Raw genomic sequence first — 14,259 nt, 5'->3', positions numbered from 1 at the left:
TTTGACTGAGGAATTGGCTCACACCATCTTTTACTAAACCATCATTAAAAGGCTGTTTGGCAGGTTTAGGTAACTACAATGTGCTTGTGCTAAAAAAAATATCTGCTAGTATCTAATGGAAATTCAAATAATTCAATCTACTTAAAAAATGGATCACTTACTACAGAGATGAGCGACTTTAAATGGTTTGAGGCAAACCCACTTTATTATTTCAAACCTCAGTGTAACTGCCAAACCAGCCCAGCTCAGGAGCAGAAACACAACAGGAGCAGAAAGCTGATGCTGGTGCTGATCACAAGCGTAGTATCTGATGTTAAATAAGCGTTCAGGGTCCATGGCTTTATAGAATCAGTACCTGATGGAACAGCTACCTGCTGCTGTGGGTGATGGAATTGCACAGCAGCAATCCCAGATATTGAAACACACAGATGCCTTCAACCAAACCATAGCGGGGAGCAAAGTAATGATTTTCTATATTCCCTTCAGCATTAGGTGGCTAAATCCCTTGTTCTGACTGTTGTGTACTGTGTTACTTCACCATTTCAGAGTGTTTCCATCCTGTGATAGTACAGCCAATAAAACCTTTCAGGCTGAAACTTGAACTTCAAATGATTTATGTGAGCTGGAGGTTTATCCATCACATCTCCTCTTAAGAAACGCCCTTAATTTGATGGCAGGTAGCTCAGGGATTGCCCAGATCAGCCCTTGGACAGTCAGCTGCCCTCCCCACCACCTTGCACTGGCCTTCCTGGAGTTTGGATCTCCATCCTGTGTTGGATACAACACAGCAGTGAGGGAGGAAGCACTCTGGATCAGTGACAAGCTGTTATCAGACACAGGAACCACCACGGAGATGTGAAAGTGCAGGGGCTGATGCTCTAAGCAAGAACAGAAGAGTAAGATAACATCTTACTGGATCCACTGGATCACAGTGGACTTCTCATGCCGGAGGATGTTCCTCCTGCATAGCTAAGATAAAGCTGGATGAGTTTGGTTCTAACCACCTCACCCAGATTACAGCATCTCCGAAGATGAGCATTTTAATGATTTCTTTGTCCAAAACCCACATGAAGTCTTTATCTAGGCAAGCACAGTGCAGGGAAAACAACTATTTTCTTCCTCAGTCCTCCTTCTCTTCCCTTCAAAACTCTTTTGGGGAGGTTTTAGAAGCAAAAAGTCCAGCATAAGAAGCACTGGGAGGAATAACAATATTTATCTGACCTCATTTATTGTGTGACATCATTTAACAAAGTTCCTTGTGGGAATCTTTTAAGGATTTCAGCATTGAAATTCAGTCTGTCACAGAATGAGGTGGTCATAAATAGAAAACTTACCATGACTCCTGGGAATGTGCTTACCTGAGGCTTTTAAACACCAACAGAGCATTCAAGCAAGAAATCAGCAAAGGGATCATTTGGTATGTGTTCTTTATTCCAATTAAAAGTACATTAGAAACAGCACACAGGACCAGCAGCAGCTTCCATGACAATTCAGCCCAATACTCTGCTGTCACCAGGTCATTCAGCTGTACTGGGAAAGTAGGTGATAAAATCAAGTCTTCCACTTGACAGGCAAGCACTCACTCACCTGCCACTTTAAATAGGATTCCAACAGAATAAAAATAGATACACCCCAGAATACAAAAAGTTTAATTTTAAGCGTTTTTTTTCCTTCACTAAAGCTTTTATACAAATTGATAAAAGGGTGCACAATTTCCTAAAATTTTAGGTACATTTTAAATGAGCCTTTTTTTACTTGGTAAAAGGATCCATGTTCCTGTCTTTGAACAGAATATGGTGGCCAGAATTGCAAAGAAAACAAGTCATAGTTTAAATTTACAATTTATACATTTGTTTTGACATGATTCCCACACTGAGTAGCAGGGCCATGGCTGCTCACGCTTGTCCCATTTCCCCCCAACAGAGAGCTGTGCACCCTAAATTCTAGTTCAGGAGCCTCCTTCTCCTGGAAACTGGGCTGGGCAACAGCCCATAGGCTTCCAGCTGTGCGCATGAGAATGGTCCCAACACACAGGAGGTGTAAATCCTTTCTTCTCCAGGAATTGTGACTCCTACCTCATCCATAGAACACCCCAGGGCAGGGACCAATGACCTATTTTGCACTATGGAGCACTTCCCACCTGCAATTTGGCTGAGCAATTTAACTCAAAACTCTGGTACTGTAACAGGTGAACTTGGTGTTCTAAAGGTAAGTTTCTTGGTCAATACAGGCTATCGTGATCTTTTGTTTCTTTTATTCCTATATAACTGATGGCTGAAGCCCAGCAGCTGTGTACATTATCCATGCTGAGTTTCACAGCATAGGGAACTGAATCACATGGGGGAATTTAATTCACAGAGAGGATTTTAAGCAGACAATTAATTAGTACAGTTCCCTTCATATTGCCCCTCCCACCCCCCCCCCCCACCTTAGCCATGTTAAACATGTCACCACCACCCCCTGTCACAGGGAGCGGCCATTCCAACAAATCCAGGACAAGGGAAAAGAAAATACTGCCCAGCAAAAGCAACACAGCAGCTGTGTTTGCAAGTAGGAGCTACTGGAAACATCCTCAGGACAATATACGTAAGGAAAAGCAGGGCAAATCCATCAGGAAGCCAGAAATGAGACTTAAAGAGCTCAGGGGAATGCCAAGAGAATGACATCCTAGTTTGTATAAGTTGAGTATTTAGCCAAAAACCAGCTGCCTTGTTTGGGTTTTTGTTTTTTCTTTACTTATATCCATTATATATTCAGCTGTTGAATTTAAACTGATCAGGTTAATGCTGCACATTATTCCAGTTAAAGGCAATAATGTTTCTTTTTTCCTTTTTAAATTTTAGATAATTCCATATTGCCCCTCTTTTGGCAAGTGTATTTCTCAGAATTCCAAAGATCATCTCATTTTAAGGCTAAACTAAGAAATGTTAAAAGCTTCTGTAAACATTTCCTCTTCCTCCCCATAGTTGCACAATTTGAAGTCCAACTGCAATTTTGAAAATGAGGTAATTTTTGTGTACTCATATCTTGAAGAGTCCTTTTTGGGACGAGCTGAGAGGCTGTGCCAATCCAAACGCTGATCCAATTGTAGTGGGAGAGCTTCCACAGCAGGGCACACACCAGTTCCAGCAGCTATTTCAGTTATTTATTTTCTCAATTTCATCCAAGTCATCAGTATCCAATTTGTTTATCTTTTTGTCTAGGAAAGATGAGAAATAAGTTAGATTTCATAACACATCACAGAGAAGGGAACGCTGCTCTCCTTAGCTGGATTTGAGGAGTTTTAGTTTATCAGGGAATGTTCAGTTGGGTTTTAAAAGTATAAATTAAAACTTTTTCCTTTTATCAGAGGCCCATCTGGGTACTCCAGTGTTACCCATCTCTGGAATGTGCAAACACTGCTTGACTTATGCCACAGGCAGCAGGCCACAACCCCAAGTGACACTACACCAAACACTTGCTGTGCTCCTCTGCCACCAGTTTAAGGCTCAACAAACACCCATTAGATCTGCTCAGCATCCAACTACTGAGAATTCTGCAGGAATCCCATGATTTTAGAGACAGGAGAAAGCCTGGGGGTACGTACTGAAATGTTCCTGGATTCTGTTGAGAATGTTCATGCTGTGCTTGCTGTCCACCATGTTAATGGCCAGTCCTCGCTTGCCAAAGCGACCGGTGCGGCCGATCCGGTGCAGGTAGGTCTCGTTATCTGGATTCCCATCTTTATCCACAGGAAGGTCAAAATTGATAACAACAGAGACCTGTTCTACATCGATCCCTGACAAAAAGAAATCATGTTATACAACTACATTTAAATCCTTTTAGAGTGGGAACAGCCTCCTCAATCTCTGTAATGGAGCTTTTCCGCAATATTCTCATAGGGTACTTGAAAATAAAAAAATCATCTAGTTAGTGCAGAAAATCCCACTGAAACAGCCAAAGGAAAAGCAACTGGAGATGCTTTAACCAGCACTTAAATATTTTGGAAATTCTCTGCTCCTCTGTGAAGCTCTAAGGACTACTTGTTTTTTTTTTCCAAAGACTATCCTGTCTTAACTATTCTAGGATGTCAAATTACAACACAAATTCCTACTGGAATAGTGAACTGGACTTCATTATTTTTCAGCTTTCTATACTTCAGCATGTTTATTGCAAACCCTGAGGGTCAGCAGCACAAGCCAGGCTTGGTGCCAGAAGCAGGAAATTCTCAAAGGATGGACTTTTCCATCTCAAGCTGCAGGAAGCCAACAAGGAATCCTGTGTTTGCCCACAGGTATCTTTACTGTAAAGACACTGATTTGTCCCAACTGGAATATCTGAGGAGGGAAATTCTCCCTGCAAGCTGGCCAGGGGTGTGTTGTCTTAGGAAGCACTGCCTTCCAGCCTGCCCTGGTCCCGCTCTACCATGTCCTACCTCTGGCACAGACGTTTGTGGTCACCAGCACCTTCTCCTTGCCCTCTCGGAAGCGCTCGATCACAGCAGCTCTTTGCTCCACCATCATCTCCCCGCTAAGCAAGGCCACCTGATGGCCTTCCCTGGACAGCTCTGCTGCCAGCCACCCCGCTGTCTTCCGAGTCTGGAACACACAGCCCAAAGTTGAGAGGGAGTTTTAATGCTGGAAAGCAGGAATAAACCTCTCTGGGGGACACTGGAAGCTCAGCAGCTGTGTTTGTGTCTCAAAAGGAAACGGCTATTACGTGCTGTGCCCACTGCCTCCCTGTTACAAACTGTATCACAATGAGGAAAATGGGCCTCTGCCCCTACAGGAGCCCTTGATTAAGAAAAGGACACCTTTTCTTTGTCCTCTCCTCCTTGAATTTCAATCTGTTGGAGACTGGTATGACACATGTACACTGAAAACTCATGTAAATGGTCACAAAAACACAACTACTCAGCTTGGCAAATGGCAGAGTTAGAGCTCAATGTAGTTGTGAAATCCCACGAAGGCTCTATGCAGCCTTGAATTAAATAAATCCCAGTTATGATGCAGTTTTTTGAGCTCCAATTATGTCCTGAGACAGCCTAAAAGCAAACTGCTATAGCAGACTCCAGTTTTACCCTGAGCTCATTTTACCTGGCTGTTCTGTGCTGTCAGCACAGGTTTTTCCCTAAAAGTTGTTATGGTGGCTTCTAAAAAAAGAAAACAAAGTCTCAGTATGATCCACAGGGAGATTCCAGAGATGTATCCCCAATTACATGAGGGGACAGCTCTGTATCAGCCACAGAAGCAAAAAAATTCCCCATCCCTCATTCTGCCTGATTTTCACCCATTTTCCAACCTCACTGTTTTTTTCCCTGCAGTAATTCCAAGTATACTTTGGTTTGGAAAACTGTGTGTTACTCTGATCTTTGTTTCGGAGGACTTCGGGAAATAAAATGACTATTCAGGAGTAAAGGTGACCAGTGTGGTCTCCTGGATGGACAATCCCAGGGAAACAAACCAGCCAGTGCTAACCTGGCTCTCAAGATTTCACTCTTAGAGGAAGCCAGAGATGCAAAAAGGGCAATTTATGTTCTCGGTTTCTTTCTGAAAACCATGTCTGGCCAGTTTTTTGACACGAGCAACCACTACAGAATCATAGAATGGTTTGGGCAGGGGTCACTGGGACTAACATTCCCTGGAAGCACTCACATGGCAGAAGATCATGGCCTGGGCGATGGTGATCGCACCATAGATATTGCAGAGAGCTCTGAACTTCTCATCTCTGTTGTTGCACAGGACATAATACTGCTTGATGGTATCCAGGGTCTCCTCCTCGCGCTTCAGTTTGATAATGTTTGGGTCAGGAACAACTTTTTGAGCAAACTTCCACACAGAATCCTCAAAGGTGGCTGAAAACAGCAGCATCTGGCAGTCCCTAGGGAGCATTCTGCAAGAGAGGAAAATGGGCAGAGCTCCCACATACCACCATCATCTCCTGATATCCTGATGGGATTAATGCTGCAGGGAAAGCAGAACCATAACCTTGGAACCAGGTATTTCACAGGCTGGAAAGACTAACACTAATCTTACCCACCCCTGATCACTCCCTCACAGACCAGAGGCACTCAGATTTGCCTTCTTAAAAGGAATAAGCCCTGCTCCAGGGACAATCTTTTTATTCTATAAGGAAATGGAACTGCTTGTCATCCCCTGACATTACGCCTCTAATATGAATTAGTGCTAAATCTATAATTTTAATCTTTTTGCATCATCAGTGAAGACACCAGTCAAGACTCCAGCCCTTCTGTCCCTATGGTCCAAGTCCCTACCTCTGAATGCGGATGCTCTGGTCCTGATGGCCCTGGGTCGCAATCATCACATCGGCCTCATCCAAGACAAACACTTTGATCTTCTTGGGATCTATGAATTTCAGTTTGGAACACCAGTCCAGCACGGTGCCGGGTGTGCCAATTACAATCTGCTCTGAGATCTTCTGCCCTCTCTCCACTGCCAAGACAGAAAGGAAGGCTGTTGTAGGATGGCTGTGCACATAGGGAAATGCTCTGCCCCTCTCTGATCCAGCCTATTTCATCTCCTGGTGCACCTAAGAAACATTATTTTCTCATTCCTGCTGGTGGCACTTCCCCCTACTCACATTTGTTGCCTCGGACAGCATACGCAAGTTTCAGCTCCGGATAAAAGTTTCCCATCTGTTCAATCACTTTTCCTGTTTGAAGTGCCAGCTCGTATGTTGGGGAAAGGCACAAACACTGCAGGGACAGGATAACAAGTTTGAGATCATCAACATCCAGGGCAACACTGTCACACTTGCTTTTTAAAATCTTTGCTGAAGTTCTTCTCAAGAAAACATGCAAGTAGCTGAACAGTTTCTCAACTACCCCATAAGGAAACTGGGTTAAAAAAGTCCTTTTCCAGGCTCTGTTGTCAGATATTTTCTTTCCATCCCAAATCCACTTTCCCAACTCCCTTGAGCCTGCAATACTTCTCTGATTTAATTCCTCCCAGAATGATTTAACTCCTCAGAGACCAATGGCATCCTGTGTGATGCACGGGAAGGACTGAAAGGAATAAGTTTTGAGCAAAATCCACGCCTTTTGCACTAAAGGCATTTTAACAGATCCCCAAATGTCCATCCCCGTTAAGCAGTTTACAGAAGAAACAACATAATGGCTCCATCAAGCCATGAATTTACATTTTAGGCTGTTCACTAGATGGCACTGCACCACCACGGAACGCCCCATCCACAGAATATCCATCACGGAACAGCCACATCCTAGAAACTTCACCTGGGGATACTTGTTTCCGGGTTCAACACGGCTAAGCATGGCCAGGACAAAGGCAGCTGTCTTGCCAGTACCGGACTGCGATTGTGCGATCAGGTTCTGAGGGCTGCAGGGCACAGCAGACACAGGCTCAGAGGGTGAACCCCACAAACAACACAATCCCAGGGTTGGGTGAGACAGAAAACACAGTGTGTGGCATTTTGGTACCTGTTAGGCTTCCCCTTGCTCTGGACTGGCAGCTAATTTGACCAGCTACGCTCCATGGGGTAGAAATTACTTCCTGCCCAACTGTCTCTGTCAACATCTCTTGATTATGGAGATTTGCAAGGAGAACCGTGATTATCTGTCAGTACTTTTCCATTTCATGTCTCCCCCAGTGTCTCAGTACCTTACACATTCCAGCTCAGGGCTGTAGAAAGGAAAGCCAGCCACGCAAGCAGTGCAGCACCTCAGCTATTCCCACCCACCCAGGATTTCTGAGCTATTTCACATTATTTCTCCCCAAACTGATGAGGAAAATGGGATTGACCAGAGCCAAACACCACAGCACTGAGCGTTTGGTACCGGTCCTAGGAAAAAAGACAAATCCAGGGCTGGTGTCACATAGTTCATGACCACACTGTGGCGTGGGAACCCTTAGTCCATATCCTGACAGCTTCCCCATCACCACCTCCCATCCAAAGTCCAGGAAAAGCACGCTAAGCCTTTCAAATCCTTCCATACTGGAAGACAGCGGGAAGAATGTGCACGTACGGTTCAGCAAGCATCATGGGCAGGGCATTCTCTTGGATCTTAGATGGTCTGTTGAAGCCCATGGCATAGACTCCTTGCAGGAGCTGTGGTTTCCTGAAAATAGGAATTTTTATATCATGACCTTTAAAGTACATTTGATTTTCATTTGTGTTGAAAAAGGTGAGAAAAAAGCCTGACAAGATGACCTAGGGCTGTCCCTGCTACAGTCCCACCAGTGAAGCAACTATGATCAGCATCTGGAAGTTACAAGTGACCACAGGAAGTCTGGAAAGGAAGCTTTGCAAGAACCTCTGGATTTACCACTCAGCCTGCCTGTCCCAGCTCCAGGGCAAACCCTGTGTCTAAGGCCAGAACTGCTTGTTCCAAAGCAGCTTTTCAGACTATCCAGGAATCCCAGAGCAGAAAGCATTAATCCTGTCCTTCAGGCCAATCCCATTTCCTCAGCCATGCCTAATCTTGGTGCCAAAATTATCACTCCTTGACCACTCAAACACAGGACAAAGTGACCTCAGTACATGAGGAACTGGATGAAGAGAAACATCATGAGATCATTGCAAGGACTTTAGGTCATGTGGATGCTGTAATACAACTGACGTTGGAACATCAGAGCGATGCTGGCTGAGGGAAACGACTGATAATTAGTTTGCTGTGACTACACCTTGTGATCCATGGGTACAACTCAGCCCTCGCACCCAAAAGTGTGCGGTGATACTGCTGGTCAACAAATTCTCACCTATTGCTTTTTCTCAAGGGACCTATCTACTCTCATCAGACACTTGTGTAGACAAGGAGATCCCTGAACAACCTCAATCCAGGTTATGGTGCTGGAAAGTCTCAGCTGACGATCCCCAAGTGCTTCCTGGATGCTGCCAGTGCTCTCCTTTCAAAGCAGGTTACAGGTTTCCTGCCCACATTTCCCACTGCAATAACTTCCTACTCAGCACAACATGCTTTTGCAAAAACGCTGTATTACTTTCCACCGATGGCTGGAACAAAAGCTCTTTGAAAATGTAACCTTGTGCTGCTCCAAGCAAGGACAGACAAAGCCCAATTCCGCACCAGTTGCCAAGGATACACTGAGTCATAACAAAATGAAGACTCAATTAGTCTGGCTGCCCCCATCATTAACTCTCTGGGATTGTTTGCCTTTTGAAATACAGGAATTAGTCTAACAGGCACTGCAGGATGTCAGCCGTTTTTTTTTTTTGTCCACATTCAACCACTAACATTAACAAAGCAAAACAGCATCCTGACATTTCACTGGGAGAAGGCTCCTCAGTTCCCATTTCCCTGTGGAACTTGTAGAGCAACAAACCTGAGATCAGAGTAACCACAACAATCTAATGGGACAGACTCTTTAGCACATTATTTTATATACATGCCTTAAATACAGATATCACTTGAAAGCTGCACTGGTAAAGGTTTTCAATGGGAAGCGTCAGAAAATACTAATGTTACTGGTCTCTCCAGTACATAAACCCAGTATTGCTATTCACTGCTTGTTTCAGCTGGACACCTTCACAAGGCACCCAGATAAAACAACTCTCCTTGCATTTAAATACAAATGATACGCTCATTTATTAATGACAAATTGGCAGTAACCTGAAACACAGATCCATGTACATTTAAGTGGTATCTCCTGTGCAACCAGGGAATTTTTCAGGACACAAGGAGAGGTTCCAGCTACCTGATGGGCTCCAAACTCACATCTGCTGTCAGTCTCACAAAACTGAGTCATAGCTGCTCTCCCTAAGTTTGAGGCTTCCTAAAATTGACTGAGAAATACAGCCAGAAGGGAGCCTGTTTAATATTTCTGGTCCCAGGATCCAACAGCTCCATGCAGAGAAGGCTCTGGCTCATCCCAGCAGGCACTTACAGGCGCAGCTCCTCGAAAGACTTGACGGAGTAGAGGGGTGATGTGGGGTCCCTCTGCAGCACCTCCACCTGATTTGTGGTGTCAACCAGGTTACTGCGGATCAGCTTGTTCAGCAAGGACTGGGCAGCTCTGTCCTCTGGGAAAGGAGGTGGAAAACATAGATCCATCAATCCCAGCCTGTTCCAGGTGTTGCTCCCACTGAAATGCCGAGCCAGTTAAAAGGGACAAAATTCTTCATTAGAGGGTAATGGCTTAAAGAGCCCTTACTTCCTGGATGAGACATCATGAGATCCCAGGGATTCACATTTAATGTTCTGAATGAAATATCAAGAGATCCCAGGGATTCACATTTAATATCCAGGAAGAGGAAGCAAGCGAGCACTGTTTTAAGGAGGACTTTAACAGATCCAGAACTCTGCTTATCTAAGACATTTTAGCTTAGTTTCTATCTGGGACAGGGTAAAGGGCCCCTTCAAGCCTCACTCTGACACATGGGCAGATACCTTTTAGGGCTTTATTTTTATTTCTAAGGGAAGTCTGAGGATAAATGGTACTTTAAAAGACTCCAGGATTGAAACACTGCAAGGGCTGAGGATAAGTGAGACCAAAATGAGGTTAAACTGCTGCACTTTGGGGTTTTGCTACTAAATCTGTTTCCTAAAACCACCTTCTGAGATTCCGAGCCACTACCCACCTCTGAACAGCCACTGCATAAATGCAACATGTTGGTTGCTACAGCAATCCCAGCTCCAGGTCATCCAACTGCTCCTGTATCCAGTCCTGCCTTGAGGATACTGCTACACCCTTATTTCTCTCCACACTAATCCAGGAGTCTCCCAAGTTATTACAGAACACAATGGCTTTGAAAGTATTATGGAGGAAGGACATGTCTTACAATTAAGTCCTTGGGGGCAGGATACAAGATCAGCCGTCCTGGGACATAAGGCAGACTTACTTTAAGTATATATTAGATTAATATAACTATAATTAATAATTATATTAATTTCCTTGACAAAGCATTTTTCAAGGAGGCACTTACCCTTCTCCTCATCCTCTGTCTTCTCCACGTTGTCATCAGCCTTGACAACGGCACCTAAATTAAAACAGTTTTGGGGGGCACACATGAGGTCAGGCCTCAGAGACAGCCCACATCCATAGAGCTTGGGAATATTGTGGGAAAAGCTACAAAACAGCTCATTTTCCTGATGACAACTGCCCTGCTCCATTGCTGTGCAGAGAAAACCCAAGTTCCAGCTCAAAGTGGAGTTTATCAACCACACCAACAGATTCTGCTCACAGAGCTCCCTGAAGACAGCAAAATATTTAGTTTTTGCTGCTGTCTAACCTCAGCTTTGTCTTTCCCTCTTCTGGCATTTCATTATTTATCAGGAATTTACTTTGGCAGCAGTGCTTGGAACCCCACGGGAAAATGTTCCACCCATTCCAAGCCTACTTGAGCAGCTGGAACTCACCATTGGCATCTGGTTTGGTTTTTTCATCCTTCAGGTGTAAAGTGCTCAGCTAGAAATGAGGAAAAACACAAAATCAGAGAAATTCAAAGGCTTCCTACATTCTAATTCCAGAAGGAAAAACCTGAGCTTTGGATTTATTAAGTATTGCACAAGCCCCAGCCCAAACCCTGCTCGATGGGAAGGGATGAAAGTATGAGATTAACTTGATTTCAAGAGTTTTAAGGCAAATACAACTATTTCTAAGCAAAAGTTTTAACAGAAATACAAGGTTTTCTAATCTGTAATGACAATACAAAGAAGGAGCTGTTTTCTCTCCAGAATCTTCAGTCTCCACCAATAGCTCTGCTGATGGAAAATGGGAGAAAAAAAATCAACATCCCAAGACAGAGACAGGATTCAAGCACACGCCCGGGTGGCACAAGGTCTGCCAGCATGAGTTTGTTTCACCACTTGTGATATGCCAGGGAGAGTAGCCTGCCGAGGGTGCTCCCCACATCCAGGGGCTCAGTGAACGCTCTCCATGCCCAATGCAGCACTTGGGAGGCTCAGGAAAATAGCATTTTCTAGGAACAAAATTAGATCTTATCATTAAAAAAAAAAGGAAGACAAAAAGGGATTTTTTTGGAAGCTGAAAAACAAGAGCTGAGGCTGGGTGGGTGCCTGAAACGGTGCTGTGTCTGGATGGAGGGTGAGGGGGAAAACAGAAAACACAATATGGTTAGAACAACTGTAGATCCTAAGAAAACAAGAGAAAAAGGTGGTTTTTTTTTTTTGGATGCTGGAAGACATAACTGAGGCTCGGTGGGTGCCTGAATCGGTGCTGTGCATGGACAGAGGCGGAGGGGGAGGGCAGGGACGTCTCTGCCCTTTGGATACGCGAAAAACAGATGAAGGAAAAGAAATTAAAATAAATAAATAAATAAATAAATAAATAAAAATAAAAAGGGGGATTTTTTTTTTTTTTTACTTCTAAAGGAAGAGCCCAAGCCCAGGGACATCCCCGTGACGGCACGAGGTCCTCCCTGCTTCCGCGGCAGAAAATGGGGCGAAAAAAGGGTTTTCTGCGATCGCTGTTTTCTTGTGAGAAGGCGGCCACGCGGCCCCGGGAGCCCCGCACCGCTGATCTGGGCCTGATCATCCCGAGCCCCTGCAGCCCCCGGCGGGCACTCACCGACTCTGCCGCCGCCTCCTGCTCGTCCACGGCCAGGGCCCATGAGTCGGTGGCCATGGCCGGCCCGGAGTGGCCGCTCAGCCGCGATGGCGCCGGGCGGGAGCGGCGCCTGCGCGCGCGCGGCACCGCCCGCGCCAGGGCAACCGCGGCCGCGCACCCGCGTTCCGGGGGCAGCGCGTTCCGGGGGTGGCGGGGGCAGTGGGCTTGAAGGGTCTGGGCAGTGGGGTGGGGATGGGGCTGTGATCCCGGTATGATCTAGTGCTGGGGCTTGGACCCTTGTAGGGTCTAGGGTTGGGAGGTCAGGCTGTGCCATGCTATCTTGTGGGGCCTGTGACCCCTGTATGGTGAGAGGCAGGGGTCAGACCCGCTGTGTGATGTGGGGCTGGGATCCCAATATAGTGTGGGGGTGGGGTCAGGCTCTGCTGTCTGGTGTGGGCTCTTTCCCCATGTGTCTTGGAAAGGTCTGAGAGTCAGACTGTGCCTTGCACGATGTGGGGCTCAGTCCCCCATGTGGTGTGGGGTTTTTGGGGTCAAACTCTGCACACTGTCTGATGTAGGCTTTGCCCCCCTCTTTGGTGTGGGGCTGGGGCTTCTGTTTCCCATGGAATGGAGTCCCTTTGGGAGGTGAGGCTGGAGGAAATCACACAGACGCTGTGACATTTGGGAGGGAACAGCAGCTCTGTTTCTGGAACAGAGGTGTAGATGAAAACGAAGTTGTAGGATGAGTCACAGAGGTGTAGAAGTGGCAGGAGCTGGACGAGTCACTTCTGTCCTGTCTCTTACTGTAGGGCAGGATCTGGCTTAGACCTAGTATCAAACCTGTTCTTTAAAGCTCCTGGAATAAAGGGGAGTAAAAGGGAAAGTAGAAAGGAAAAAAGTGTGGGAGGAGCCTGTGGGATTTCGTCACTGGGCTGCTCTTCCCTTCCTTGAACCTTGTTTGAAGGAGCAGCCTTTGATGAGGGTCTGAATTTGTGTTTTGTTACATGCAGCAGGGCTAGTAAAATGGCCAAGCCCACAGGCACCAGCTAGAAGTTCCCAAGCTGAGGGTTATTTCCTTGTCTCAATATTCCCTCTCCCTTTTACTGGAGACATGGAGCCACTTCGTTTGTTCCCACAGCCTGAAACTTTCATCTGAACTGTTATTTCCTTCTGTGCTGAGAAGTCTTGTCCCAAGCAGGGCCAGACACTTCACTGTTGCTCTTTACACACCTGTCTGTGGTTTGTTTTTACCTTTAAAGTAAACCCCATAATTATCAAATATTGTCATCTGATGCTTTCCCATCTAATTAAGTTTCCTGCTCAGAGGTGGGAGCCCCACAGGTGAACTTTGGGGTTTTGCAGCTTTATTTGTGGAGGTGATGTCATGGCTTATTTTTTCCATGGCAACACATCACAGGAGGATGCTGAACACAGGAGCTGAACGTGAGGAGATTTTCAATGGAAACAGGGCCGGCAGCCAAGACCAAATCTGAGACATTAATTAGGGTAAAAATAAAGGTGAATGTGGGAAGTCCCAGAGGCTGATGGTCTCGTGCTTCCCAATTTAATGTTTCCTTGCAGACACACCTCCCATAAACAGATTTACTTGGGATTAGCCCCATTTCAGAGATAGGAAAACTGAGGCACTGAGAAGAGAACAACTACCTGTGGTTTGGCAGTATTGGCTGGGAGCAGATCCTTCCTCTTCCTCCTTTCTGCCCATTAACCTTGGCTGCAATAATTCCTTGGGATTTTCAGGGCTCTGGAGACTGTCAGTGAG

General features: G+C 45.6%; 1 protein-coding gene across 1 annotated transcript; it reads right to left on the bottom strand.

Annotated features, from left to right (window-relative positions):
- Nucleotides 1-2,279: 2,279 nt before the first annotated feature.
- On the bottom strand, nucleotides 2,280-12,615 carry LOC116797316 (ATP-dependent RNA helicase DDX19B). Its single transcript, XM_032708692.1, has 12 exons — nucleotides 12,501-12,615; nucleotides 11,330-11,378; nucleotides 10,897-10,950; nucleotides 9,858-9,993; nucleotides 7,982-8,074; nucleotides 7,232-7,334; nucleotides 6,580-6,694; nucleotides 6,254-6,431; nucleotides 5,634-5,871; nucleotides 4,415-4,577; nucleotides 3,587-3,778; nucleotides 2,280-3,199 (listed from the first exon to the last, which is right to left on the bottom strand). The coding sequence occupies exons 1-12, from the start codon at nucleotides 12,555-12,557 to the stop codon at nucleotides 3,138-3,140; spliced, it is 1,440 nt and encodes a 479-aa protein (XP_032564583.1). The 5' UTR covers nucleotides 12,558-12,615; the 3' UTR covers nucleotides 2,280-3,137.
- Between the last annotated feature and the right edge of the window lie 1,644 nt (nucleotides 12,616-14,259).

This window comes from Chiroxiphia lanceolata, chromosome 22 (genome assembly GCF_009829145.1).
Source record: "Chiroxiphia lanceolata isolate bChiLan1 chromosome 22, bChiLan1.pri, whole genome shotgun sequence".
Classification (NCBI taxonomy): domain Eukaryota; kingdom Metazoa; phylum Chordata; class Aves; order Passeriformes; family Pipridae; genus Chiroxiphia; species Chiroxiphia lanceolata.
The sequence above is the reverse complement of the archived record's forward strand: the minus strand, read 5'-3'. Positions and strand labels throughout refer to the sequence as shown.

Coding starts and splice junctions, on each gene's coding strand:
- LOC116797316 (XM_032708692.1), bottom strand. CDS start 12,557: ATGGCCACCGACTCATGGGCCCTGGCCGTGGACGAGCAGGAGGCGGCG. Junction 6,695..7,231: donor CCGGAAACAAGTATCCCCAG/GTGAAGTTTCTA, acceptor CTGTCCCTGCAG/TGTTTGTGCCTTTCCCCAAC. Junction 4,578..5,633: donor AGGCCATGATCTTCTGCCAT/GTGAGTGCTTCC, acceptor TGTGTGTTCCAG/ACTCGGAAGACAGCGGGGTG.